Here is a 27,865-nt window from a genome sequence, read left to right on the forward strand (position 1 = left end):
GCTAGCCTTTCTGTGGGTTCAATCCCCCCGCTAGCCTTTCTAAGGGTTCAATCACCCCGCTAGCCTTTCTGTGTGTTCAATCCCCCCGCTAGCCTTTCTGTGTGTTCAATCCCCCCGCTAGCCTTTCTGTGGGTTCAATCCCCCCGCTAGCCTTTCTGTGGGTTCAATCACCCCGCTAGCCTTTCTAAGGGTTCAATCCCCCCCGCTAGCCTTTCTGTGGGTTCAATTCCCACGCTAGCCTTTCTGTGGGTTCAATCACCCCGCTAGCCTTTCTGTGGGTTCAATCACCCCGCTAGCCTTTCTAAGGGTTCAATCCCCCCCGCTAGCCTTTCTGTGGGTTCAATTCCCACGCTAGCCTTTCTGTGGGTTCAATCACCCCGCTATCCTTTCTATGGGTTCAATCACCCCGCTAGCCTTTCTGTGGGTTCAATCACCCCGCTAGCCTTTCTAAGGGTTCAATCACCCCGCTAGCCTTTCTAAGGGTTCAATCACCCCGCTAGCCTTTCTAAGGGTTCAATCACCCCGCTAGCCTTTCTAAGGGTTCAATCACCCCGCTAGCCTTTCTAAGGGTTCAATCACCCCGCTAGCCTTTCTAAGGGTTCAATCACCCCGCTAGCCTTTCTAAGGGTTCAATCACCCCGCTAGCCTTTCTGTGGGTTCAATCACCCCGCTAGCCTTTCTATGGGTTCAATCACCCCGCTAGCCTTTCTGTGGGTTCAATCACCCCGCTAGCCTTTCTATGGGTTCAATCACCCCGCTAGCCTTTCTGTGGGTTCAATCACCCCGCTAGCCGTTCCTATATCTATTTTCCTGCTGTCTCAATAAAGCAAAAAAATACATGAGGGTGGAATTCCACAAGTCAAAGGTCACTGACCTGAAGATTCCTGCTCCCCCTCAGTAGAGTCCATACTCCTTGAGGTTGATCTACAGGAGGGGGTAGGTACTAGGGGGTAAGGGTTGATTTGGTACTGACCTGAAGATCCCTGGTCCCTCAGTAGAGTCCATACTCCTTGAGGTTGATCTACAGGAGGGGGGAGGTACTAGGGGGTAAGGGTTGATTTGGTACTGACCTGAAGATCCCCGTCACCTCAGTAGAGTCCATACTCCTTGAGGTTGATCTACAGGAGGGGGGAGGTACTAGGGGGTAAGGGTTGATTTGGTACTGACCTGAAGATCCCTGGTCCCCCCTCAGTAGAGTCCATACTCCTTGAGGTTGATCTACAGGAGGGGGGAGGTACTAGGGGGTAAGGGTTGATTTGGTACTGACCTGAAGATCCCCGTCACCTCAGTAGAGTCCATACTCCTTGAGGTTGATCTACAGGAGGGGGGAGGTGCTAGGGGGTAAGGGTTGATTTGGTACTGACCTGAAGATCCCTGGTCCCCCCTCAGTAGAGTCCATACTCCTTGAGGTTGATCTACAGGAGGGGGTAGGTGCTAGGGGGTAAGGGTTGATTTGGTACTGACCTGAAGATCCCCGTCACCTCAGTAGAGTCCATACTCCTTGAGGTTGATCTACAGGAGGGGGGAGGTGCTAGGAGGTAAGGGTTGATTTGGTACTGACCTGAAGATCCCTGGTCCCCCCTCAGTAGAGTCCACACTCCTTGAGGTTGATCTTGATGATGACGTCTGTGACGGCGTCGAACACGAACTGGACGTTCTTGGTGTCGGTGGCGCAGGTGAAGTGGGTGTAGATCTCTTTAGTGTCCTTCCTCCTGTTCAGATCCTCAAACTGACACTGGATGTAAGCTGCTGCCTCCTCATATGTACTGGCTCCTGTAGTAATAATAATAGTGCATTATGGGTACTGTAGTACACTGGATGTAGGCTGCTGCCTCATATGTACTGACTCCTGGAAGGTTATTATGACATATTTGTATTGATGCGCACACTGATGATGATTCATTTGCACTGTCCCTGTATACATTTATACATGTTATAAATTATATAAAACATGCCTGGATTGGACAACATGATGTTAGATTCAGAACAATCTTAAATGAAACAAAACCCGGAAATGGTACTGTGCACTGCATGATACATTTTCAAAATTGTGCACTACTACGGATACAGAGAAATATGTTTCAGTACAGCTCCCTAACTCCATGCTGCATTCCCCCTGTGTCCTAAACCCCGATAAACAGGAAGACCTGTCAGAGTGGATCAGGAGTAAGACAGGGGTCTGGGTTATCAGAAACCAGTCTAATGCAACAGGGGGACACACACTCCTATTCTGACTGGATCTCAATACAGTTGGATTCAATTATTTAGTACCTAACTGTTACGCACATCTGGTTACTATTAGAGGTATGAAGCGCCATCTAACTACTTGGGTAAACATATGAATTACCTGTTGCACAACGTTCGGCGCAGGTGTTGGTAACTGGTTCGCCATACACCTGTGCAGGTAATTCACATGTTTACCTAAGCAGTTAAATGGTTTGTCATTAAATGTATTAGATAGACATGCTTCCAATATCCGTACATTATTGACCCGTGACTGACAATTTTGAAGTACGTTAGCTAAAACCCTAAAACGAGGTGACGTCAGACCGTCTACTTAATTAGGCAATAGAAAAAAAGAAGCCCGTCTATCATGTTCATTGATTGGGTTAAGACGAACTGTCACTCCAACACTCGCGGACCAATGGAGACTCGTTGTCTACGCCTCCATGTAAACCCCGCCCATCACGGAAAAATAATGCCACAACTCGCAATTGAAAAGACCGGTCAGTGAAAGCAAAGAAACAGACATTGAAAGCAAAGATACGAGTAGCGTAACCAAAAGATACGAGTAGCGTAACCAAAAGATACAAGTAGCGTAACCAAAAGATACGATTAGCGTAACCAAAAGATACGAGTAGCGTAACCAAAAGATACGAGTAGCGTAACCAAAAGATACGAGTAGCGTAACCAAAAGATACGAGTAAGCGTAACCAAAAGGCAGTACATGCAGGCAAGAGACTAGGCAACATGTATTCAATAGGATTGGTTGCTGGGAAAGTTTAACTGAAAACGATTTATGCATTCGTTTTCAATTATATATTTTTAATAATTTGTCAGAGTTTTGCTCTCGCTTTAAAATGATTTGCTTACAAGTTTTTGGGTTTTGCTTTTGATGTCTTATATTTGTTTAAATAACTATACATTTTTCTTTCAATTGTTTGGTTTTTGATTTCAACATCCATTATTTCACCCGTCCTCAAAAATATATTGTTTACATTCTCAACTTTATTTATCATGTTCACGATTTATTTTATTTTGAATTCAATACATATGGCGTGAAGTTGACCCCAATATTACGCTCTGTATCTGGCTCTCTGTCTGTCTATCTGGTTACCTCGATTGGTAGGCTCGCGTCACTGGACAGCTCGCAGCTGGGTTTCCCTTTGTAATCCATGATGGTTTGCAAGCCCTGCCACGTCCGACGTCAGTGTCGGTGTAGTAGGATTTGATCTTGGTCATGTACTGACGCTTTGCCTGTTTGATGGCTCGTCGGAGGTCATAGCGGGATTTCTTATAAACATCCAGATTAGTGTCTCGCTTCTGGAAAACGTCAGCTCTAGCCTTTAGCTCAGTGTGGATGTCGCCTTTAATCCATGACTTCTGGTTGGGATATGTACGTACGGTCACTGTGACGTCATCGATGTACTTATTAATGAAGCCGGTGACGGATGTGGTAAATTCCTCAATGCCATCAGACAAATCCCGAAACATATTCCAATCTGTGCTAGCGAAACAGTCCTGTAGCTTAGCATCTGGTTCATCGGACCACTTCCCTATTGAGCGGGTCACTGGTACTTCCTGTTTGAGGTTTTTGCTTGTAAGCAGGAATCAGGATAGTTATGGCCAGATTTGCCAAATGTAGGGTGAGGGAGAGCTTTGTTTACATCGCTGTGTGTGGAGTATAGGTGATCTAAAGTTGTCTCCTCTAGTTGCCCAGGTGACTGGTAGAAATTAGGTAAAACAGATAGAATTTGTCCTGCATTAAAATTACCGGCCACTAGGAGCGCAGCCTCTGGGTGAGCATTTTCCTGTTTGCTTATGGCCCTACACAGGTCGTTGAGTGCGGTCTTAGTGCCAGCATCGGTTTGCGGCGGTAAATAGACAGCTACGAAAAATATATACTGAACAAAAATATAAACTCAACATGTAAAGTGTTGGTCCCATGTTTCATGAGCTGAAATAAAAGATCCCAGACATTTTCCATACGCACAAAAAGCTTATTTCTCTCTAATTGTTTACATCCCTGTTAGTGAGCATTTCTCCTTTGCCAAGATAATCCATCCACCTGACAGGTGTGGCATATCAAGAAGCTGATTAAAAGTCCACTCTAAAATGTGAAGTTTTGTCACACAACACAATGCCACAGATGTCTCAAGTCTTGAGGGAGCGTGCAATTGGCATGCTCACTGCAGGAATGTCCACCAGAGCTGTTGCCAGAGAATTGAATGTTCATTCCTCTACCATAAGCCTCCCTCAACTTTGTTTTAGAGAATTTGACAGTATGTCCAACCAGCCTCACAACCACAGACCATGTGTAAACAGACCTCCACAAAACGAATTCTGATTGGCTGTGCCTGGCTCCCAAGTAGGTAGGCCTTTGCCCTCCCAGGCCCGCCCATGGCTGCGCCCATGCCTAGTCATGTGAAATCCATAGCTTACGGCCTAATTTATTTATTTAAATTGACTGATTTCCTTATAACTCAGTAAAATCGTTGAAATTGTTGCATGTTGCGTTTATATTTTTTTGTTCAGTATAGATGAATAGTCTCTTGGTAAATAGTATGGTCTACAGCTTATCATGCGGTATTCTAACTCAGGCAAGCAGAACCTTGAGACTTAATATTCTATCTTATTGGATCTCTCGTATTGGCACTGTAGCAGAGAGCATTGGCCATATCCCCGGTGACTGGAACGTTTCTTATAGGACAATAATTTTGTCCTTCAGGCTAGATGGACGTCATAGCCTACGTCTCCCCTTTTCATAGGCCACGAAAAATACAGCTTCCTCAAGCTTGAAACCCACGCGCCGCCTATGGCTCCTTGTATTATATATAGCAGATCAAAACATTTATTTTAAGACTGTCGCAGAGCCAATGTCAACGGATACCGGTAGTAGAAAGGCAAGCCAAAGCAAAACTTCTTAGAAGTTCTGAAAAAGGCCAACCATTTAAAGATGCTTGATTTAGTTGTCCAGGTAACCATGGAACCAATGGAATGGTCCCAAAATAGGAAACACAACAGGTTCGAACAGCTTTTTCAATAATGCCTTTGTGCTTTAAAAAAAAGTACACAAACTAGTTGAATCAGGAACAACTCAAACACTTCCAAGTATTTCATATCATGTATGTGGTGTGTGTGTGTGTGTGTGTATTCTTCACATGCGCACAGGCGCGTGTGTGTTACAGTTGAAGTCAGAAGTTTACATAAACTGAGTTTAAATGTATTTGGCTAAGGTGTTTCACAATTCCTGACATTTAATCCTAAAAGAAAATCCCTGTTTTTGGTCAGTTAGGATCACCACTTTATTTTAAGAATGTGAAATGTCAGAATAATAGTAGAGAGAATGATTTATTTCAGCTTTAATTTCTTTCATCACATTCCCAGTGGGTCAGAAGTTTACATACACTCAATTAGTATTTGGTAGCATTGCCTTTAAATTGTTTAACTTGGGTCAAACGTTTCAGGTCGCCTTCCACAAGCTTCCCACAATAAATTGGGTGAATGTTGGCCCATTCCTCCTAACAGAGCTGGCGTAACTGAGTCAGGTTTGTAGGCCTCCTTGCTCAAACACGCCTTTTCAGTTCTGCCCAAAACATTTCTATAGGATTGAGGTCAGGGCTTTGTGATGGCCACTCCAATACCTTAACTTTGTTGTCCTTAAGCCATTTTGCCACAACTTTGGAAGTATGCTTGGGGTCATTGTCCATTTGGAAGACCCATTTGCGACCAAGCTTTAACTTCCTGACTGATGTCTTGAGATGTTGCTTCAATATATCCACATAATTTTCCTGCCTCATGATGCCATCTATTTTGTGAAGTGCACCAGTCCCTCCTGCAGCAAAGCACCCCCACAACATGATGCTGCCACCCCCGTGCTTCACGGTTAGGATGGTGTTCTTCGGCTTGCAAGCCTTCCCCTTTTTCCTCCAAACATAACGATGGTCATTATGGCCAAACAGTTCTATTTTTGTTTCATCAGACCAGAGGACATTTCTCCAAAAAGTACGATCTTTGTCGCCATGTGCAGTTGCAAACCATAGTCTGGCTTTTTTTTATGGCGGTTTTGGAGCAGTGGCTTCTTCCTTGCTGAGCAGCCTTTCAAGTTATGTCGAAATAGGACTCGTTTTACTGTAGATATAGATACTTTTGTACCTGTTTCCTCCAGCATCTTCACAAGGTCCTTCGCTGTTGTTCTGTAATTGATTTTCACTTTTCGCACCAAAGTACGTTCATCTCTAGGAGACAGAACGCGTCTCCTTCCTGAGAGGTATGACGGCTGCGTGGTCACATGATGTTTATACTTGCATACTATTGTTTGTACAGGTGAACGTGGTACCTTCAGGCATTTGGAAATTGCTCCCAAGGATGAACCAGACTTGTGGAGGTCTACAATTTATTTCTGAGGTCTTGGCTGATTTATTTTGATTTTCCCATGATGTCAAGCAAAGAGGCACTGAGTTTGAAGGTAGGCCATGAAATACATCCACAGGTACACCTTCAATTGACTCAAATTATGTCAATTAGACTATCAGAAGTTTCTAAAGCCTGGACATAATTTTCTGGAATTTTCCAAGCTGTTTAAAGGCACAGTCGACTTAGTGTATGTAAACTTCTGACCCACTGAATTATAAGTGAAATAATCTGTCTGTAAACAATTGTTGGAAAAATGACTTGTGTCTTGCACAAAGTAGATGTCCTAACCGACTTGCCAAAACTATAGTTTGTTAACAAGACATTTGTGGAGTGGTTGAAAAACGAGTTTTAATGACTCCAACGGTAGTGTATGTAAACTTCCGACTTCAACTGTACTTGTAGTATGCTTATCACCCACCTGCGTACTCGGGGTAACAGATGGTGAGTGGACTCCTGGCGATCTTCTCCTCAAACAGATCCTTCTTGTTGAGGAAGAGGATGATGGAGGTGTCTGTGAACCACTTGTTGTTACAGATGGAGTCAAACAGCTTCATGCTCTCATGCATCCGGTTCTGTAGACCCGGAAACACAGTGTGTGGAATCAGAACAGGATAACAGTAGACCTGGCCGATATGGACAAAAATCTATTTCGCAATAAACTGACAATTTATTTTTGCGAAAACAATAAATCTGCAACAAATACTTTTTTTTGGGAGGGGGGGTGCTATAGCTGGGCGATATGGACATAAAGTCATGTCGTGATAAACTATTTAGCTTGATAACAATAAATACAACAACAACAATGTAATGTCTTCCAGTGCCAAGTCAGACAACTGAGATGGCAGCCTTTGATTAAAAAAGCTATTTGATCATATATCCAAGGAACAAATGGTTGATATGTTGATATGCAACCTGTCAAAATAGGATCCAGAATGATCAGATTTATTTTCGGCTTTTCAGAGAATTTGCCGACGTCTTTGCGCATATTGACTTGGAACTGTCTATAATATTCACCATCTGAAGAAGTGGGAACTCAAAACACTTTCCAACAATAAATATGATATTGTTGCTACAGCGCCTTCAGAAAGTATTCATACCCCTTGACTTATTCCACATTTTGTTGTGTTACAGCCTGAATTCAAAATGGATAAAAAATATTATTTACACATAATACCCAATAATGACAAATTGAAAACATGTTTAGACATTTTGGCTAATGTATTTCAAATGAAATACAGAAATATCTCATTTATACTAAACAAAAATATAAATGCAACATTGGTCCCAAAGTGTTGGTCCCATGTTTAATGAGCTGAAATAAAAGATCTCAGAAATTTTCCATAGGCACAAAAAGCTTATTTCTCTCAAATTTTTGCCACAAATTGGTTTAGTGAGCATTTCTCCTTTGCCAAGATAATCTATCCATCTGCCAGGTGTGGTATATCAAGAAGCGGATTAAACAGCATGATCATTACACAGGTGCACCTTGTGCTGGGGGAAATAAATGGCCACTCTATGTGCAGTTTTGTCACACAACGCTACAGATGTCTTAAGTTTTGCGAGAGCGTACAATTGGCATGTTGACTGCAGGAATGTCCAACAGAACTGTTGCCATAGAATTGAATGTTTATTTCTCTACCATAAGCCGCCTCCAACGTTGTTTTAGAGAATTTGTCAGTATGTCCAACTGGCCTCACAACCCAGTCTAGGGGGGAGGGGGGTGAGGAATTTCTGTCTGTAATAAAGCCCTTTTGTGGGGGAAAACTAATTCTGATTGGTTGGGCCTGGCTCCCAAGTGCGTGGGCCAATGCCCACCCATGGCTGCGCCCCTGCGATAGATTAGGGCCTAATTTATTTATTTAAATGGACTGATTTGCAAACATTTTTTAAAACATGTTTTCACTTCAGCAGATGGGAGAAAAAAAAATATTTAATACATTTTGAATTCAGGCTGTAACAACAAAATGTGGAATAAGTCAACGGGTATGAATACTTTCTGAAGGCATTGTATTTGTACTCACAGAAAGCTGTGACTCTCCTATCTGTAACTAGAACAACATTAGTTGTATTTTGAGCAATGGTCATATGCTTGTGCTTTCAGAATGCATCTCTCCCTCCTCTGTGCTCACAGTGGGGAGAGGGGTGAGAGTGGCTCGCACTTCTTCCTCAACACCTCTCCCTCAACTCCTCTCCCCCAAGTCCTCACCCTCCACTCCACTCCCCTCCACTCCACTCCCCTCCACTCCAGTCCTCTCCACTCCAGTCCTCTCCCTCCAGTCCTCTCCCTCCTCTCCTCAACACCTCTCCCCCAACTCCTCTCCCCCCACTCCTCTCCCCCCACTCCTCTCCCTCCACTCCTCTCCCTCCACTCCTCTCCCTCCACTCCTCTCCCTCCACTCCTCTCCCTCCACTCCTCTCCCCTCAACCTCCTCAACACATCTCCCTCAACTCCTCTCCCTCCACACATCTCCTCCAGACTTAACTGAAGACCCCTCTCCCTCTCTCCACCCCTCCTGCTCTCCCTCCTCACCATCTCTTTGTCCTCTGCCAGCAGCAGGTCATAATCGCTGAGAGACCACACAGAAGATAATGGCCGTCACACCCTCCCTCAGCACCCCTCACCCTCTCTCCACCCCTCCCTGCTACCCCTCCTCTCTCCTCACCATCTCTTCGTCCTCTGCCAGCACCAGGTCATAGTCACTGAGCGCCACACAGAAGATAATAGATGTCACGCCCTCAAAGCAGTGGATCCACTTCTTCCTCTCAGAACGCTGGCCGCCCACGTCAAACATCCTGAGGTGAAACAAAGGGACACAGGGTGAGGTGACGCAGCAGGGTAAGGGTGAGGTGACGCAGCAGGGTAAGGGTGAGGTGACGCAGCAGGGTAAGGGTGAGGTGACGCAGCAGGGTAAGGGTGAGGTGACGCAGCAGGGTAAGGGTGAGGTGACGCAGCAGGGTAAGGGTGAGGTGACACAGCAGGATAAGGGGGAGGTGACGCAGCAGGTTAAGGGGGAGGTGACGCAGCAGGGTAAGGGGGAGGTGACGCAGCAGGTTAAGGGGGAGGTGACGCAGCAGGGTAAGGGGGAGGTGACGCAGCAGGATAAGGGGGAGGTGACGCAGCAGGATAAGGGGGAGGTGACGCAGCAGGATAAGGGGGAGGTGACGCAGCAGGTTAAGGGGGAGGTGACGCAGCAGGGTAAGGGAATAATGAACAGACACCACTATTTAACTGTCCATCACTTATTTAGTTGAGCTTCTGCTTTGCTTTCTCTGTGGGGGGGGGGGTCAACGTCGGGTTACGCCGGGTTACTCTAAAGCACTTTGTGACATCGGATGATGTAAAAAAAAAAGGGCTGATTGTATTAATTAAGAACTAATGGATTGTGTTTGTCTAAACAAATGAATGAATTAAGTATGATTATTGAATCCATCTACTTAATGAATCATGTTGACGCTATGACAAATCACCTGTCCCCATCACCTGTGAAACAGTTGTCTGTCTCATTAGGCTCTGGCTTGGCACTGAGCCGAGTATTCTCAAATAACTAAGACCCATCTCAATCAAAATGGTGTGTGTGTGTAGCTATCGGTGGGTATAAAGACTTGAAGCAGCACTCCTTGAAGGTGTGTATGTGTGTGTGTGTGTGTGTGTGTGTGTTCTCGTTTTTGAGATCGTATTAGGACCTCAACTTATATAAACACCTTCCATATTAGGACCTTTGACCAAGTTAGGTCCAAAACCATGGTCTCAACTAGGGAAACCATTGGAATAGCCTGCAAATAGCATGCTAATATGCCTGGTTTGAAAATCACACAAAACTGTCAGGGTCCTAAGAAGGGGGTATTTTTGTAAGCCACCTGGTGGTAACATACCATACTGCAGCGTATCAAAACAAATCAAATCAAATGTTCTTGTCACACACACACACACACACAGTCTTGTATTTGTAACCATTTTAGGACACATTGTAGTAATATCTAACAAGTAATCTAGCAATTCAACACCAACCGTTCCAGAACAACTACCTAATACACACAAATCAAGTAAAGGGATGGAATAGAATATATACATATAAATATATGGATGAGTAATGACCGAGCGGCATAGGCAAGATGCCATATATGGTATAACATACCGTATATAAAGACACATGGTTAGCAGATGTTATTGTGGCGAATGCTGTAAATCAGTCAGTTCTTAATGTAAAGACTTGAAACTCAGGATTCTGTAAAAGCCTACCCCAATGAGGATATGTGTTTATTTTCAGCTTCCTGTGACAACCGGAAGTGCCTTGAATTGGGGTCATAGGGGCTGTTTCAAAGGGTTAAAAAGGTCACATCTTTCTAAAATGTCATGTGTGTGATTAGGCAACCCTCATGAACCGGTACATATTATAAAAACAGATTTTTATCCGGTTTTTTTGGCTCTTTTTGGAGGACTTACAAGTTCCACCTAGGTAGTGCTATGTATCCATGTATAGTCTGAATTTAATATATTTCCAGATTATGGTTGGGGGCCATATACAGAGCCACATATGTGAAGAGCAGCTGTCTCTGACGTTTTTGGGGAACGATATTGACATCCAGAAAGGTCTTAGCACAAGGCCCAAAACGAAGCCTGACCTAAATGTGAGGTGCTTTTGGGTGACAGCGGCAGAACCGTTGAGGCTAGAAGCACAATTCAATCACAGGAACCTTCCCAAGGTCCTCCCGATCTGTGCAAGCCTAACCTTGACAGTGTGGAATTAACCCTTAACAGTGAAAACAGGGTGTTTTCTTCTAACAGTTTACATTGACATCTCTCCCCATAGGAATACATTGCCTGCTGCCCTAAATTCAACCTGATGCCTATGTGGGTTATGATTGCCATCTCAAGCTGTCTTCAATGACAATCCATCAGGCCACTATGAGGATTACCTGTGTTGAGTTTAAGCTTCCTAGAGCAACCGGAAGTGGTTAAATTACCCTAAAAGTGGTTTTGATATACCCAACCTGCAGTTTGTATAAACACTGAGTTCAACCCTCTGTAAATCAGTCAGTTCTTAACGTAAAGACTTGAAACTCAGGATTCTGTAAAAGCCTACCCCAATGAGGATATGTGTTTATTTTCAGCTTCCTGTGACAACCGGAAGTGCCTTGAATTGGGGTCATAGGGGCTGTTTCAAAGGGTTAAAAAGGTCACATCTTTCTAAAATGTCATGTGTGTGATTAGGCAACCCTCATGAACCGGTACATATTATAAAAACAGATTTTTATCCGGTTTTTTTGGCTCTTTTTGGAGGACTTACAAGTTCCACCTAGGTAGTGCTATGTATCCATGTATAGTCTGAATTTAATATATTTCCAGATTATGGTTGGGGGCCATATACAGAGCCACATATGTGAAGAGCAGCTGTCTCTGACGTTTTTGGGGAACGATATTGACATCCAGAAAGGTCTTAGCACAAGGCCCAAAACGAAGCCTGACCTAAATGTGAGGTGCTTTTGGGTGACAGCGGCAGAACCGTTGAGGCTAGAAGCACAATTCAATCACAGGAACCTTCCCAAGGTCCTCCCGATCTGTGCAAGCCTAACCTTGACAGTGTGGAATTAACCCTTAACAGTGAAAACAGGGTGTTTTCTTCTAACAGTTTACATTGACATCTCTCCCCATAGGAATACATTGCCTGCTGCCCTAAATTCAACCTGATGCCTATGTGGGTTATGATTGCCATCTCAAGCTGTCTTCAATGACAATCCATCAGGCCACTATGAGGATTACCTGTGTTGAGTTTAAGCTTCCTAGAGCAACCGGAAGTGGTTAAATTACCCTAAAAGTGGTTTTGATATACCCAACCTGCAGTTTGTATAAACACTGAGTTCAACCCTCTGTAAATCAGTCAGTTCTTAACGTAAAGACTTGAAACTCAGGATTCTGTAAAAGCCTACCCCAATGAGGATATGTGTTTATTTTCAGCTTCCTGTGACAACCGGAAGTGCCTTGAATTGGGGTCATAGGGGCTGTTTCAAAGGGTTAAAAAGGTCACATCTTTCTAAAATGTCATGTGTGTGATTAGGCAACCCTCATGAACCGGTACATATTATAAAAACAGATTTTTATCCGGTTTTTTTGGCTCTTTTTGGAGGACTTACAAGTTCCACCTAGGTAGTGCTATGTATCCATGTATAGTCTGAATTTAATATATTTCCAGATTATGGTTGGGGGCCATATACAGAGCCACATATGTGAAGAGCAGCTGTCTCTGACGTTTTTGGGGAACGATATTGACATCCAGAAAGGTCTTAGCACAAGGCCCAAAACGAAGCCTGACCTAAATGTGAGGTGCTTTTGGGTGACAGCGGCAGAACCGTTGAGGCTAGAAGCACAATTCAATCACAGGAACCTTCCCAAGGTCCTCCCGATCTGTGCAAGCCTAACCTTGACAGTGTGGAATTAACCCTTAACAGTGAAAACAGGGTGTTTTCTTCTAACAGTTTACATTGACATCTCTCCCCATAGGAATACATTGCCTGCTGCCCTAAATTCAACCTGATGCCTATGTGGGTTATGATTGCCATCTCAAGCTGTCTTCAATGACAATCCATCAGGCCACTATGAGGATTACCTGTGTTGAGTTTAAGCTTCCTAGAGCAACCGGAAGTGGTTAAATTACCCTAAAAGTGGTTTTGATATACCCAACCTGCAGTTTGTATAAACACTGAGTTCAACCCTCTGTAAATCAGTCAGTTCTTAACGTAAAGACTTGAAACTCAGGATTCTGTAAAAGCCTACCCCAATGAGGATATGTGTTTATTTTCAGCTTCCTGTGACAACCGGAAGTGCCTTGAATTGGGGTCATAGGGGCTGTTTCAAAGGGTTAAAAAGGTCACATCTTTCTAAAATGTCATGTGTGTGATTAGGCAACCCTCATGAACCGGTACATATTATAAAAACAGATTTTTATCCGGTTTTTTTGGCTCTTTTTGGAGGACTTACAAGTTCCACCTAGGTAGTGCTATGTATCCATGTATAGTCTGAATTTAATATATTTCCAGATTATGGTTGGGGGCCATATACAGAGCCACATATGTGAAGAGCAGCTGTCTCTGACGTTTTTGGGGAACGATATTGACATCCAGAAAGGTCTTAGCACAAGGCCCAAAACGAAGCCTGACCTAAATGTGAGGTGCTTTTGGGTGACAGCGGCAGAACCGTTGAGGCTAGAAGCACAATTCAATCACAGGAACCTTCCCAAGGTCCTCCCGATCTGTGCAAGCCTAACCTTGACAGTGTGGAATTAACCCTTAACAGTGAAAACAGGGTGTTTTCTTCTAACAGTTTACATTGACATCTCTCCCCATAGGAATACATTGCCTGCTGCCCTAAATTCAACCTGATGCCTATGTGGGTTATGATTGCCATCTCAAGCTGTCTTCAATGACAATCCATCAGGCCACTATGAGGATTACCTGTGTTGAGTTTAAGCTTCCTAGAGCAACCGGAAGTGGTTAAATTACCCTAAAAGTGGTTTTGATATACCCAACCTGCAGTTTGTATAAACACTGAGTTCAACCCTCTGTAAATCAGTCAGTTCTTAACGTAAAGACTTGAAACTCAGGATTCTGTAAAAGCCTACCCCAATGAGGATATGTGTTTATTTTCAGCTTCCTGTGACAACCGGAAGTGCCTTGAATTGGGGTCATAGGGGCTGTTTCAAAGGGTTAAAAAGGTCACATCTTTCTAAAATGTCATGTGTGTGATTAGGCAACCCTCATGAACCGGTACATATTATAAAAACAGATTTTTATCCGGTTTTTTTGGCTCTTTTTGGAGGACTTACAAGTTCCACCTAGGTAGTGCTATGTATCCATGTATAGTCTGAATTTAATATATTTCCAGATTATGGTTGGGGGCCATATACAGAGCCACATATGTGAAGAGCAGCTGTCTCTGACGTTTTTGGGGAACGATATTGACATCCAGAAAGGTCTTAGCACAAGGCCCAAAACGAAGCCTGACCTAAATGTGAGGTGCTTTTGGGTGACAGCGGCAGAACCGTTGAGGCTAGAAGCACAATTCAATCACAGGAACCTTCCCAAGGTCCTCCCGATCTGTGCAAGCCTAACCTTGACAGTGTGGAATTAACCCTTAACAGTGAAAACAGGGTGTTTTCTTCTAACAGTTTACATTGACATCTCTCCCCATAGGAATACATTGCCTGCTGCCCTAAATTCAACCTGATGCCTATGTGGGTTATGATTGCCATCTCAAGCTGTCTTCAATGACAATCCATCAGGCCACTATGAGGATTACCTGTGTTGAGTTTAAGCTTCCTAGAGCAACCGGAAGTGGTTAAATTACCCTAAAAGTGGTTTTGATATACCCAACCTGCAGTTTGTATAAACACTGAGTTCAACCCTCTGTAAATCAGTCAGTTCTTAACGTAAAGACTTGAAACTCAGGATTCTGTAAAAGCCTACCCCAATGAGGATATGTGTTTATTTTCAGCTTCCTGTGACAACCGGAAGTGCCTTGAATTGGGGTCATAGGGGCTGTTTCAAAGGGTTAAAAAGGTCACATCTTTCTAAAATGTCATGTGTGTGATTAGGCAACCCTCATGAACTGGTACATATTATAAAAACAGATTTTTATCCGTTTTTTTTGGCCCTTTTTGGAACGTTTACAAATTCTATCTAACTAAGGGTATTCGTACATTTCTAGTCTTCAAAGCTATTGAGGGGATTTGTCTAGGGGGTCATAGCTTAAACATGTCTATGGCAATGAGGGGAGATGCGTATGTGAGTCTCGAGCTAATCAGACCATTGATATAAGAAGCCTTGCCCCTGGACACTTGTAACTTAACTGGGTGGCACAACGTGGCACTCCCGACATCATACTTGAATACTGAGCCAATAGCAGCATCTATATATTAGAAATGGCCTTAGGCCCCATAAAGTTCATAAACGAGATGGGCGTGGCCACCCTACCTTCATACTTGAGGCTTTAGCCAACCGCAAAATATATATACAGTACCAGTCAAATGTTTGGACACACATACTCATTCAAGGGATTCTATATTTTTACTATTTTCTACATTGTAGAATAATATTGTAGACATCAAAACTATGAAATAACACATATGGAATCACATAGTAACCAAAAAAGTGTTAAACAAATAAAAATATATTTGAGATTTGACATTATTTTAAGTAAACACCCTTTGCCTTGATGACAGCTTCGCACACTCTTGGCACTCTCTTCGCACACTCTTGACAGCTTCATAAGGTAGTCACCTGGAATGCATTTCAATTAACAGGTGTGCCTTGTTAAAAGTACATTTGTGGAATTTCTTTCTTTCTTAATGCGTTTGAGCCAATCAGTTGTGTTGTGACAAGGTAGGGGTGGTATACAGAAGATAGCTCTATTTGGTAAAATACCAAGTCCCTATTATGGCAAGAACAGCGCAAGTAAGCAAAGACAAACGACAGTCCATCATTACTTAAAGACATGAAGGTCAGTCAATGAGGAAAATGTCAATAACTTTTTAAAAGTTTCTTCAAGTGCAGTCACAAAAACCATCAAGCGCTATAATTAAACTGGCTCTCATGAGGACCGCCACAGGAAAGGAAGAACCAGAGTTACCTCTGCTGCAGAGGATGAGTTCATTAGAGTTACCAGCCTCAGATTGCAGCCCAAATAAATGCTTCCCAGAGTTCAAGTAACATCAACTGTTCAGAGGAGAATGCGTGAATCAGGCCTTCATGGCCGAATTGCTGCAAAGAAACCACTACTAAAGGACACCAAAAATAAGAAGAGACTTGTTTGGCCCAAGAAACTCTAGCAATGGACATTAGACCGGTGGAAATCTGTCCTTTGGTCTGATGAGTCCAAATTTGAAATGTTTGGGTCCAACTGTGTCTTTGTGAGACGCAGAGCAGGTAAACGGATTATCTATGCATGTGTGGTTCCCACCGTGAAGCATGGAGAAGGAGGTGTGGTGGTGCTTTGCTGGTGACACTGTCAGAGATTTATTTAGAATTCAAGGCACACTTAACCAGCATGGCTACCACAGCATTCTGCAGCGATACACCGTCTGCGCTTAGTGGGGATATCATTTATTTTTCAAAAGGACAATGACCCAAAACTCACCTCCAGGCTGTGTAAGGGCTATTTGACCAAGGAGAGTGATGGAGTGCTGCATCAGATGACCTGGCCTCCACAATCAGCCGACCTCAACCCAATTGAGATGGTTTGGGATGAGTTGGACCGTAGAGTGAAGGAAAAGCAACCAACAAGTACTCAGCATATGTGAGAACTCCTTCAAGACTGCTGGAAAAGCATTCCAGGTGAAGCTGGGTGAGAGAATGCCAAGAGTGTGCAAAGCTGTCATCAAGGCAAAGGGTTTAAAGAATCTCAAATATAAAATATATTTTGAGTTGTTTAACACTTTTTTGGTTACAACATGATTCCATATGTATTATTCTCAGTTTTGATGTTTTCACTATTATTCTACAATGTAGAAAATAGTAAAAATAAAGAAAAACCCTTAAATGAGTTTGTGTGTCCAAACTTTTGACTGGTACTGTATATTAGAGTTGGCTTTAGGCACTTAAAGTCACAGATCTAGGATCAGTTGACCTCCACTCAATGTTAACATGAGCCACTAATATCTTACTTCAGTATTGTCTATAGCAGTTTCTTCATTAAGACTTATATTTGGCCTTAATATACACTGCTCAAAAAAATATAGGGAACACTTAAACAACACAATGTAACTCCAAGTCAATCACACTTCTGTGAAATCAAACTGTCCACTTAGGAAGCAACACTGATTGACAATAAATTTCACATGCTGTTGTGCAAATGGAATAGACAACATGTGGAAATTATAGGCAATTAGCAAGACACCCCCAATAAAGGAGTGGTTCTGCTGGTGGTGACCACAGACCACTTCTCAGTTCCTATGCTTCCTGGGTGATGTTTTGTTCACTTTTGAATGCTGGCGGTGCTTTCACTCTAGTGGTAGCATGAGACGGAGTCTACAACCCACACAAGTGGCTCAGGTAGTGCAGCTCATCCAGGATGGCACATCAATGCGAGCTGTGGCAAGGAGGTTTGCTGTGTCTGTCAGCGTAGTGTCCAGAGCATGGAGGCGCTACCAGGAGACAGGCCAGTACATCAGGAGACGTGGAGGAGGCCGTAGGAGGGCAACAACCCAGCAGCAGGACCGCTACCTCCGCCTTTGTGCAAGGAGGAGTAGGAGGAGCACTGCCAGAGCCCTGCAAAATGACCTCCAGCAGGCCACAAATGTGCATGTGTCTGCTCAAACGGTCAGAAACAGACTCCATGAGGGTGGTATGAGGGCCCGACGTCCACAGGTGGGGGTTGTGCTTAGAGCCCAACACCGTGCAGGACGTTTGGCATTTGCCAGAGAACACCAAGATTGGCAAATTTGCCACTGGCGCCCAGTGCTCTTCACAGATGAAAGCAGGTTCACACTGAGCACATGTGACAGACGTGACAGAGTCTGGAGACGCCGTGGAGAACGTTCTGCTGCCTGCAACATCCTCCAGCATGACCGGTTTGGCGGTGGGTCAGTCATGGTGTGGGGTGGCATTTCTTTGGGGGGCCGCACAGCCCTCAATGTGCTCGCCAGAGGTAGCCTGACTGCCATTAGGTACCGAGATGAGATCCTCAGACCCCTTGTGAGAACATATGCTGGTGCTGTTGGCCCTGGGTTCCTCCTAATGCAAGACAATGCTAGACCTCATGTGGCTGGAGTGTGTCAGCAGTTCCTGCAAGAGGAAGGCATTGATGCTATGGACTGGCCCGCCCGTTCCCCAGACCTGAATCCAATTGAGCACATCTGGGACATCATGTCTCGCTCCATCCACCAACGCCACACTGCACCACAGACTGTCCAGGAGTTGGCGGATGCTTTAGTCCAGGTCTGGGAGGAGATCCCTCAGGAGACCATCCGCCACCTCATCAGGAGCATGCCCAGGCGTTGTAGGAAGGTCATACAGGCACGTGGAGGCCACACACACTACTGAGCTTCATTTTGACTTGTTTTAAGGACATTACATCAAAGTTGGATCAGCCTGTATTGTGGTTTTCCACTTTAATTTTGAGTGTGACTCCAAATCCAGACCTCCATGGGTTGATAAATTTGATTTCCATTGACCATTTTTGTGTGATTTTGTTGTCATCACATTTAACTATGTAAAGAAAAAGGTATTTAAGAATATTTCATTCATTCAGATCTAGGATGTGTTATTTTAGTGTTCCCTTTATTTTTTTGAGCAGTGTATATGACTTTGTGGTTGTGGGTGGATGTCAACTGCTGGCTGGAATTCTCACTCAACTGTACCACTAATATGAACCTGTTCTACAGACTCTTGTAGACTACTATGCACTGAAAAACAGTTAATATGTTACAAATCAAAGCTTAACATTGAAATATGTGATTTCAAATGATTAAGTTAAATTCAGATAGGCATGTTATGTGCTCTCTAACACAAACATAAAATGTGTTGTTGCTGTAGACCTTTTAACAGATCTAGTTGACCTCCACAGAATGTGCACATTAGCCACTAATATCTGACTTCAGTACTGTCTATAGCTGTTTGTTCATTAATACTTATATGTGGCCTTAATATACAGCATATGACCTGGTAAAGGAGAGGGGGATGGGAGCAGAGAAGGGGATGGGAGGCTGCTCAATGATTGGCTGTAGTGTAGGGCGTGTCATACAATGTATCAAAATTTCAACTGCTGGCTGGAATTCTCACTCAACTGTACCACTAATATGAACCTGTTCTACAGACTCTTGTAGACTACTATGCACTGAAAAACAGTTAATATGTTACAAATCAAAGCTTAACATTGAAATATGTGATTTCAAATGATTAAGTTAAATTCAGATAGGCATGGTATGTGCTCTCTAACACAAACATAAAATGTGTTGTTGTTGTAGACCTTTTAACAGATCTAGTTGACCTCCACAGAATGTGCACATTAGCCACTAATATCTGACTTCAGTATAGTTTATAGAGGTGTATATGTCTGTCTGTGTCTTTCAGTTTCTATTTAGACTACATCAAATATGAAGAAGCTGTGCAGCCACACCATGTTCAACATGTTACCTAATTAGCTAGCTAGCTGACAATCTGGTTTACCTGTAGCATATAAACATTTGTTGGCACAGAAAGAAAGGGGATACGAAAAATGATTGATCAAATTCCTCCTGACACTATCTGACTGGGTTAATAACTTAATATTAAGTTAATATGGACCCATTGTCTTAGACTTGAACTCTTGGACCAAACAGTGGGACTCTGATTTCAGCCATAGGGACTTGTGACTCGACTCCTGACTCCAACATTGGTGACTTTGACTCAACTCAGAGTAGCCATAGGGTCTTGTGAATTGACTCGGACTTATGCTTTTGTGACTCAACTACAACACTGCTGCCATTACATGGCTACTACTACTGCTTCAACTACCAATTCTAGCAAGTTGTACCCCAGGTTGGGTACACTTTTCTGCTGCTCCCTCAAAAGCATTAAGCAGACATTTTGATTATACCTCCCTCCCCATAACTCTCTGTTGGGGTGAGGCTTTCTACAAATATACGCAGCAAGAGGATTACAACAGCTAACACAGGAAGCTGAAATCCTGGGGTCTGCCTTATGTTCCCTCAGTTCTACCCCAGTTTGAAAATGTGCTTTTCATCCATGACCAGGCCATGTTTCGGCCATTTTGCCGCACTAGGCAAGTCTGCAATAGACCTTCTCCTACCCGGAAAAGAAATAGGCCTATAGTGTACAATGTTGGCCTATAATGTCATTTTATAACTAGGCCTAACATTTGATAGCCTACCATTTGTAAAACATGCAGTTGCGTTGGCTTTATTAACCCAGTCCTGATTCCTGACAAAGGCTTATAGGGACTTGTCCTTTAAGATATGAACATCAGCTACTCATCAGCTACCCAATGTTATTATGAGTTTTCTTGAGGCTTTTTGCAAAGAGATCAATGCTGATGTAAAGGCCTACGTCTTCACAGCAGTACAAACCTGAAATCACGTATTATCATTACATTTTATTCCACATTGTGAAACCAGGGATCTAGTGGAAGATAAATGCAAATATGATTAAAAAAAGGCCTGTTATAAGAGAGAAAGAGAGATTGTGGGAGTAGCTGAGTGCCTATAGTGAGAGATGGCTGTTAATATCAGTAGGCTGTTTGAGTGGTCTGTGGGCAGGTAATTAATCTGATTGCTGATGGGTTAGGTTGCTAGATCAAATCTTAACCTGCCATAAGCTACTTTTGTGTCAGCAAGTCTCCCCAGTGAAAAATGTACATATCCACCACTCCATCTTTCATGTACAGACCATTCAAGTAGATGCACTTACCACCTCACTGATACTGATTGTGTAAGCTACAAACCCAAATTGTCTAAGGAAATGTGGCTAACAGTAATAACATTGCAGACATATTCAGAAATCTGGGCTGATGGAATCATTGTTATGCATATCTACTGGCCATAATTTCCGCTTGAGGTCCTGCCCCTCCCCCACTGCAAAGTGCACAACAGTACCAAACTATCAAAGGTTTTATAGGTCAACACAGTCCCCCCCCTCCCCCGTCCTTTGTATATTATTTATATATACTTGTGTTCCCATATGTACTTCCTGTATTTATGTGTTGTTAATAAAAATATTATAATAATAAAAGATACACAGTTCCCCCTCCCCCATGTTGCAGCATAAATCTCTGCTCAAGGTTGCCATGTACACTATTTGTGGTTTATTGATGTACTTTTAAAACTTTGTGGCAGGTGAAAGGTTTTGGTCGCTAGGTGGAAGTTGTTATACTACTTCTATATTGCAACGTTACCAACATGGCATTTAAAAAAAATCATTAATTTCGCCGTATTCTGCTAAAATTGTGCTAGTGAAGGTGGGTTTTGAAGGCTGGTTTTGAGCAGACTCCTAGAAATTTGAAATTGACCTGGCAAACCTGTCCCTGCCTGAGCGTGATCACCACTGAAGTAGCTGTGCAGCACGTGTTTTAAGGAAGAGGAGGATGGTTGCAGATGTTTGCATTCATGCAAGAAGGTAAGCTATTAACTAAACTGTTAACCAATATTTTAGCTAAAATTGTATTTGGTGTATTGACAAGCAATGCATGTTCTCGTTGTCTTTATTTTTAATGAATTAATGTCAGTCATGTATGTCTTTCGGTGGAATCCAACATGCATTGACGATGTCTGAAAGCCGCATTGTGTCAGATATACTGCGTCATGACATTGAAATTGGCAGGTTTATCCAAACAATTCATTAATGTGCAATTGTTACTTTGCATGTTTCTACCTTATAGTTATTTGTGGCTTGCTAACGGTTAGTGTGCTAGCTAACTGTTAGCGTGCTAGCTAACGGTTAGCATGCTACCCATGCTAGTTAAAAAAAGAAATATGCTAGCTATGGTTGCAAGCTAGCTAATAAGTTTAGCATAATTGGTAAACGTGTCTATGATTTAGAATACATGATTGTGGTTAACACAATGTTACATGCATTGGAAAATAATATTGCTATAGTGTAACAAGCTAGCAAGAAAAGCCAGTTCCTTTTCATCTGTTTTGTCAAGTCATAAGCCTGTATGTGTGTTAAAATATTTAAACCCCCTCATTAAATTAATGTATTGAAGTTGCGCCCGTTTTTTATAGCCCTTTCTTACCCAAATACCGTTTTTTACATTGAAATAATTCAGATGAAAATAAGAAATATGTTAAACTAATTAAGAAATAAGTGACCAGATTTTTTTTATTGAAAACCATGGACATTAGTTTGGGTGGGGGGAGGGGCGTGGTGGGGTTCCTAGTTCTTTTTTTTTTGCACATAAAAGAGTGAAACACCACAACAAGTATAAGGGTTGTGGAAAGTGTCCATTTTGGTAGGACTGTGACAATTCACTGTCTTGAAAAAATATATACATATACTGGCAGATTCTTTAACCAAATCCCTATTTCTTACACACATTTTTTAAGATCGAAAACATAATGGAAGATAAGAGTCCAGGAACCTACAAAGTAACCAATGCGGTATGTTTTCTGATTTGCCTAGTATTTAGAGTACGCTTGCCTTGCTTTAGCCAAACCACTCATACTGATTCTCTTTTAGTCCATCCATAAAAGCAGATTCAGCTTTAGTTGCATGCAGGAACTTGCATAATGTGCTTCTGTTATGCTTATACTTGCTTTTTTACCTTGAAAGTAGTTTTAAAAAAACAGAAATTGTAATAGATGTTTGTTGGACCTCTATTAGTCAATGATAACAGCCCCTCTATTAGTCAATGATAACAGTCATTGGTGTCCCCCAGCCCCTCTATTAGTCAATGATAACAGTCATTGGTGTCCCCCAGCCCATCCCCTGTTGTGTGCCGAGCAATCTTGTCATTCTATTAAGTCTCAACGTTTCTTTTTGTCTTCCTTTACAAAGGCACTGCAGAGGCTAAGAAGGCGCATGGAAAATCTAAAGAAGCATAGTTCAACTTGTGAGGCCAGATTTGAAAAGGAAAAGATAAATCCCGAAGCGCAGGTTTGTCAGTTGTTTAGAATGAGGATACTGGGGATGGTTGAATCGTTATCATATCCTATTGCCTAATTTGCACATGACTAATATCATTTTATTGTATCCTTAGATGTCAGACACCGAGGCTGCCAGTACCTCTGAGGCTGCCAGTACCTCTGAGGCTGCCAGTACCTCTGAGGCTGCCAGTACCTCTGAGGCTGCCAGTACTTCTGGGTCGATAGTCAATGTGTTGGATGATGCACCACCGTTGATCAGAACAGACAGTATATACGTAAGTTAAAGTGTCATTCAACACCAGCACATACTGTAAGTTCTTGTGAATCAGCTTTGTAAATCAAAGATGGGCAAGTCTGCACTTTCATCCCATATTCATAGTATTATAACATAAACAAGTAGAGGAGCACAGTCGTAACTAATCAAAATGTGCCGGTGTCCAAATACTTTGTAATCTGTCTAGTTATCCAATATAATTTTTTTCTTCAATACAGTTGACCAAAGCTATGCTTGGATACAAGACTGATGACTCAATAACCAGCATTGACAACAGTGAAGGTGATTATGTCCCAGGGCCATCAGAATCATCAGAGGAAGACAATTCTGATGATTTTTCAGAACCAAAGACAAGGGTGGACAGCAGTAAACACGTTGATTTAGTCTCAGAGGGAGACAGTTCAGATAAAATAGCAGGAGTCAAGAGAAGGAATCACTACAAGAAGACTAGCAAGAGATGCAGAAGTTCCTCAGAAGAAAACAGCTCAAATGAAGAAACAGAACTCAAGAGAAAGAATCAATATGCAAATACTTATAAGAGATGTACTAGTTCCCCAATGTCAAACACTAGCAGTGAATCATTGCTTGTAATGAATGTCTCAGAATTAGATGGATCCAAAAAGTACCACCAAAAAAAGCACTTCTGTCTGTTTTGCGAGCAACCGCAATCCAAAATTGCCCGTCATTTACAACGTAAACATGGGGATGAAATAGAAGTAGCTACTGCACTTCGGTTTGCAAAGAGATCAAAAGCTAGGAGACTTCAGCTGAATCTTCTTCGCAAGAAGGGGAATCGGGCACACAACATTCAGGCACTTAAAGAAGGAAAGGGGGTTTTGGTACCATGTAAACAAACAAGTAATGACAAGACCAATCACCAGGACTATCAGCATTGTTTTGCCTGCCATGGGCTCTTTAAACGCAAATCTATGTGGAGGCATGTGGCAAGGTGCACACTAGCACAACACGTTCGAAAGGAGATGCCTGGCAAAACCAGAATACAGGCGCTCTGTGCTAATGCTCAACCGGTTGCTAAAGGAGTGAGTGAAAAGGTATGGAAACTTGTGAGTAACATGGCTCAAGATGATGTAGCCCATGCAGTAAAACAAGACAGATACATCTTGGCATTGGGTGAAAAAATGTACAACAAGAAAGGGGAGAACCCCTCACAACACCAGCACATTCGTCAAACTTTGCGAGAACTAGGGAGACTTGTGATTAAAGGTAGAAAGGTGACACCACTGAAAAAGATGAAGGATTATATCAACCCAAAACACTTCCAACACATCATAAAAGCTGTCAAAGAAGTGACTGGCTATGATGAAAAGACAAACAAATTCGAAAAAGCAACCCTGGCGACAAAGCTTGGGCAAAGCATCCAGAAAATTGCAGACATCATGGAGGGTGAAGCTCTTATTACCCAGAATGAAGAAAAGTTGAAGCTTGTCCGAGACTTCCAAGGCATCTACCGTCTTCGCTGGAATGAAATGATCTCTTCTGCTGCATATCGTACACTTGAACAGAAGAAATGGAACGCACCGCAGCTTATTCCATTAGCAGATGACGTTAAAAAAATACACATGTACTTAGATGAAAAGCAGAAACAATACTACAACCAACTGTGCGATGAGAAAACCTCAGGAAAATGGAGCAATCTAGCAAAAGTGATACTGGCTCAGATGATTATCTTCAACAGGAAAAGAGAGGGAGAGGTGTCAAAGATGTCTGTGGCAACATTTCACTCCAGGGACAAATCCCCACTTAACAAAGATGTTGCAGTGGCGCTAACAGAGGTTGAGAGACTACTCTGTGCGCATTTTGAACGCATTGAAACCTGTGGGAAGCGTGGCAGGAAGGTGCCTGTAATCCTTACTCCAGTGATGGTGGAATCTTTAGAGCTGCTTATCAAAGAGCGGTGCTCATGTGGAGTGAGCGAAGGAAATATCTACTTATTTGCCAGGCCAGGATATGATACACATTTTCGGGGGAATGACTGCATCCGCGCCTATGCCAAACAATGTGGTGCCAAGTTACCTGAAGCATTGTCATCAACTAAACTACGAAAACAGGTTGCCACCCTCTCCAGAGTGTTAAATCTCAATGATACAGAACAGGACCAGTTTGCTGACTTCTTGGGTCACGACATTCGGATTCATCGAAAGTTCTACCGTCTTCCAGAGGGAACGCTTCAGTTGGCCAAAATAAGTAAAATACTGATGGCATGTGAACAGGGCAGATTGGCAGAGTTCAAGGGGAAAAGTCTGGATCAAATAACCATCAGTCCCAGTGGTAAGTTTACCCCCAGTGTTTAGTTTAATGGCAAAAAGTTTACACTGACAATAAAAACAAAGGTTTTGTTTTGCGCAGATTTAGCTTGCCTCAATTTAGCATTCTTCTTTTGGCCATCTTTTAGAAAAAAGCATGGCTGAAAATAATGAGGCTGCAGACTCTTGTTCATCAGAGAACGACTCTGAGAGAGAGGAGTCATCTGAAAAATCCTATGAAGAAAATCTGACCGGTATGCCTATACCTTACATAGATATGGACGTATTCTTAATTACAATGTCCTTTTCGAAAAATACATGTTTTCCACTGATGTTTTCCAGGAGAGATGTCAGCGATTCGGGCCAAACAGCCAATGACTAAGGGAAAGCTGGGACAAAAGAGAGGCTCACATGGTTAGACTGTTTCCTGCTGTCTTCAGTCAGTGCATTTTCACTCTGGCAAAAAATGCTGACTCTAATTTCTTGTGCACTGATTTAACTTGCTGCAATTTGCTTTTGTTTTTATTGTCTTTTACAAACTGTTATGTCTGAAGAAATTGATGCTGCAGCCACTGATTGTGCATCAGAGAACGACTCTGAGAGAGAGGAGTCGTCTGAAAAATCCTATGAAGAAAATCTGACCGGTATGCCTATACCTTACATAGATATGGACGTATTCTTAATTACAATGTCCTTTTCGAAAAATACATGTTTTCCACTGATGTTTTCCAGGAGAGATGTCAGCGATTCGGGCCAAACAGCCAATCACCAAGGGAAAGCTGGGACAAAAGAGAGGCTCACATGGTTAGACTGTTTCCTGCTGTCTTCAGTCAGTGCATTTTCATTCTGTAGTGTCAACGTATAGTACAGTGCTGGTCCAGATCAATCCTGTCTTCATCAGTTGGTGTATTTCCAACCATGCCAGTACAGAACGGATTAGTTTGGATTGGACACAAGTCAAGACGTTAGATCTGAACTAGTGTGTCAGGATAGATGATAACACAGAAGGATTACCACACTTTACATTGTTTTTCCTGGGGGAGGGAACTTAATTTAATAAGTATTGCTTTTATTAGAAGGTTTACATTGCAAACAATTTGATGGGCTTAGATTCCATACAGATTGAGTCTGCCTTGATGTCAGCATTGCACATTCTTCTCTCACATCCTTATCTATGTAGTTATTTAGTTGGGATTGTTAGTTTAACCTCAACACACTTTGCAGAAACAGCTGCAACCTTGTAGAGTTAATACAGAGATGAACACATACTGTATTGTACTCAACCTTTATTTAATGTAGTCATTCATAATGTCATCTCTTTCCAAAGGTGCCAAAGGAACAAAAAGGTTTTGGTCGACAATAGAGGTGGATGCAGTTGAAGATTCCTTGATGAATTTTATCCGAATGGGAAAAACGCCTGGAAAACAAGACTGTGAGAAATGCATTGCTGCTTCTGGCCAAGCGCTAGTAAACAGGGACTGGAGAGCAGTAAAGTTCTATGTACACAACAGAATAGTTGCAGATCAGAGAAAATAAGTGTATAAGATGCTTCTCTCTTGGTGTACCTCTGAGGATTTAATGGGACTTACTTGACTTAAGCTCATAGGCAGTTAATGAATGTCCTCCATCTCACTCTGTTTGGGGGAAGTTTTCCCAGGTGGGTTGTTCACTTTTGGAGTGATTAAGGTCTCAAGAATACAAAGCCTGCTGACTTTGAATGTTACAGAAAAATAAAAAACATTTTTCTAAACTATTAATCTGTTACTTGGATATAATGACTCTATTACTGAAATGGTTGTTCCAGTTTAAATACTTTACAGAAGAACTACACTACAGTAGAACTACACTACAGTAGAACTACACTACAGCCGTTGAGTTGCCATCCGTGTTGCATCATTGTGGCATTCTACATGCAATATTTTCAGTCATAAAATAGAATGAATGCATCAAATATCGATGTAATAAATGTATCACTAGTCACTTAAACAATGCCACTTTATATAATGTTTACATACCCTGCATTACTCATCTCATATGTATATACTGTTAAACCAGCTATAATGGTACCCTACATTACTCACCTCATATGTATATACTGTTAAACCAGCTATAATGTTACC

The 27,865-nt window shown here is 42.5% G+C and overlaps 2 protein-coding genes across 6 annotated transcripts in view; one reads left to right on the forward strand and one right to left on the reverse strand.

Moving 5' to 3' along the window:
- Positions 1–1,582: 1,582 nt before the first annotated feature.
- The window catches only part of LOC120061450 (guanine nucleotide-binding protein G(i) subunit alpha-like), an 88,374-nt gene continuing 62,091 nt past the window's right edge, over positions 1,583–27,865 (reverse strand). The window contains exons 6-8 of the mRNA XM_039011263.1: positions 9,300–9,429; positions 7,055–7,208; positions 1,583–1,773 (exon numbers count right to left, since the gene is read on the reverse strand). Of these exons, the coding sequence (XP_038867191.1) occupies positions 1,583–1,773; positions 7,055–7,208; positions 9,300–9,429 (475 nt within the window). The remainder of the gene's footprint in view (positions 1,774–7,054; positions 7,209–9,299; positions 9,430–27,865) is intronic.
- LOC120061449 lies at positions 19,383–27,498 on the forward strand. Of its 5 annotated transcripts, XM_039011262.1 has the most exons (10): positions 19,570–21,738; positions 22,668–22,721; positions 23,119–23,217; positions 23,321–23,482; positions 23,700–25,770; positions 25,895–25,999; positions 26,088–26,159; positions 26,300–26,389; positions 26,478–26,549; positions 27,073–27,498. In XM_039011262.1, exons 2-10 carry the CDS (start codon positions 22,680–22,682, stop codon positions 27,279–27,281), a joined length of 2,922 nt encoding a protein of 973 aa, XP_038867190.1. In that variant the 5' UTR covers positions 19,570–21,738; positions 22,668–22,679; the 3' UTR covers positions 27,282–27,498. The 5 variants fall into 5 exon arrangements, 4 of the variants coding, with proteins under 4 accessions (XP_038867190.1, XP_038867189.1, XP_038867187.1 ...); XM_039011261.1 differs by having other exon boundaries at positions 19,570–22,721; XM_039011259.1 differs by having other exon boundaries at positions 22,668–23,217.

Source organism: Salvelinus namaycush, chromosome 16 (genome assembly GCF_016432855.1).
Source record: "Salvelinus namaycush isolate Seneca chromosome 16, SaNama_1.0, whole genome shotgun sequence".
In the NCBI taxonomy this organism is placed as follows: Eukaryota; Metazoa; Chordata; class Actinopteri; order Salmoniformes; family Salmonidae; genus Salvelinus; species Salvelinus namaycush.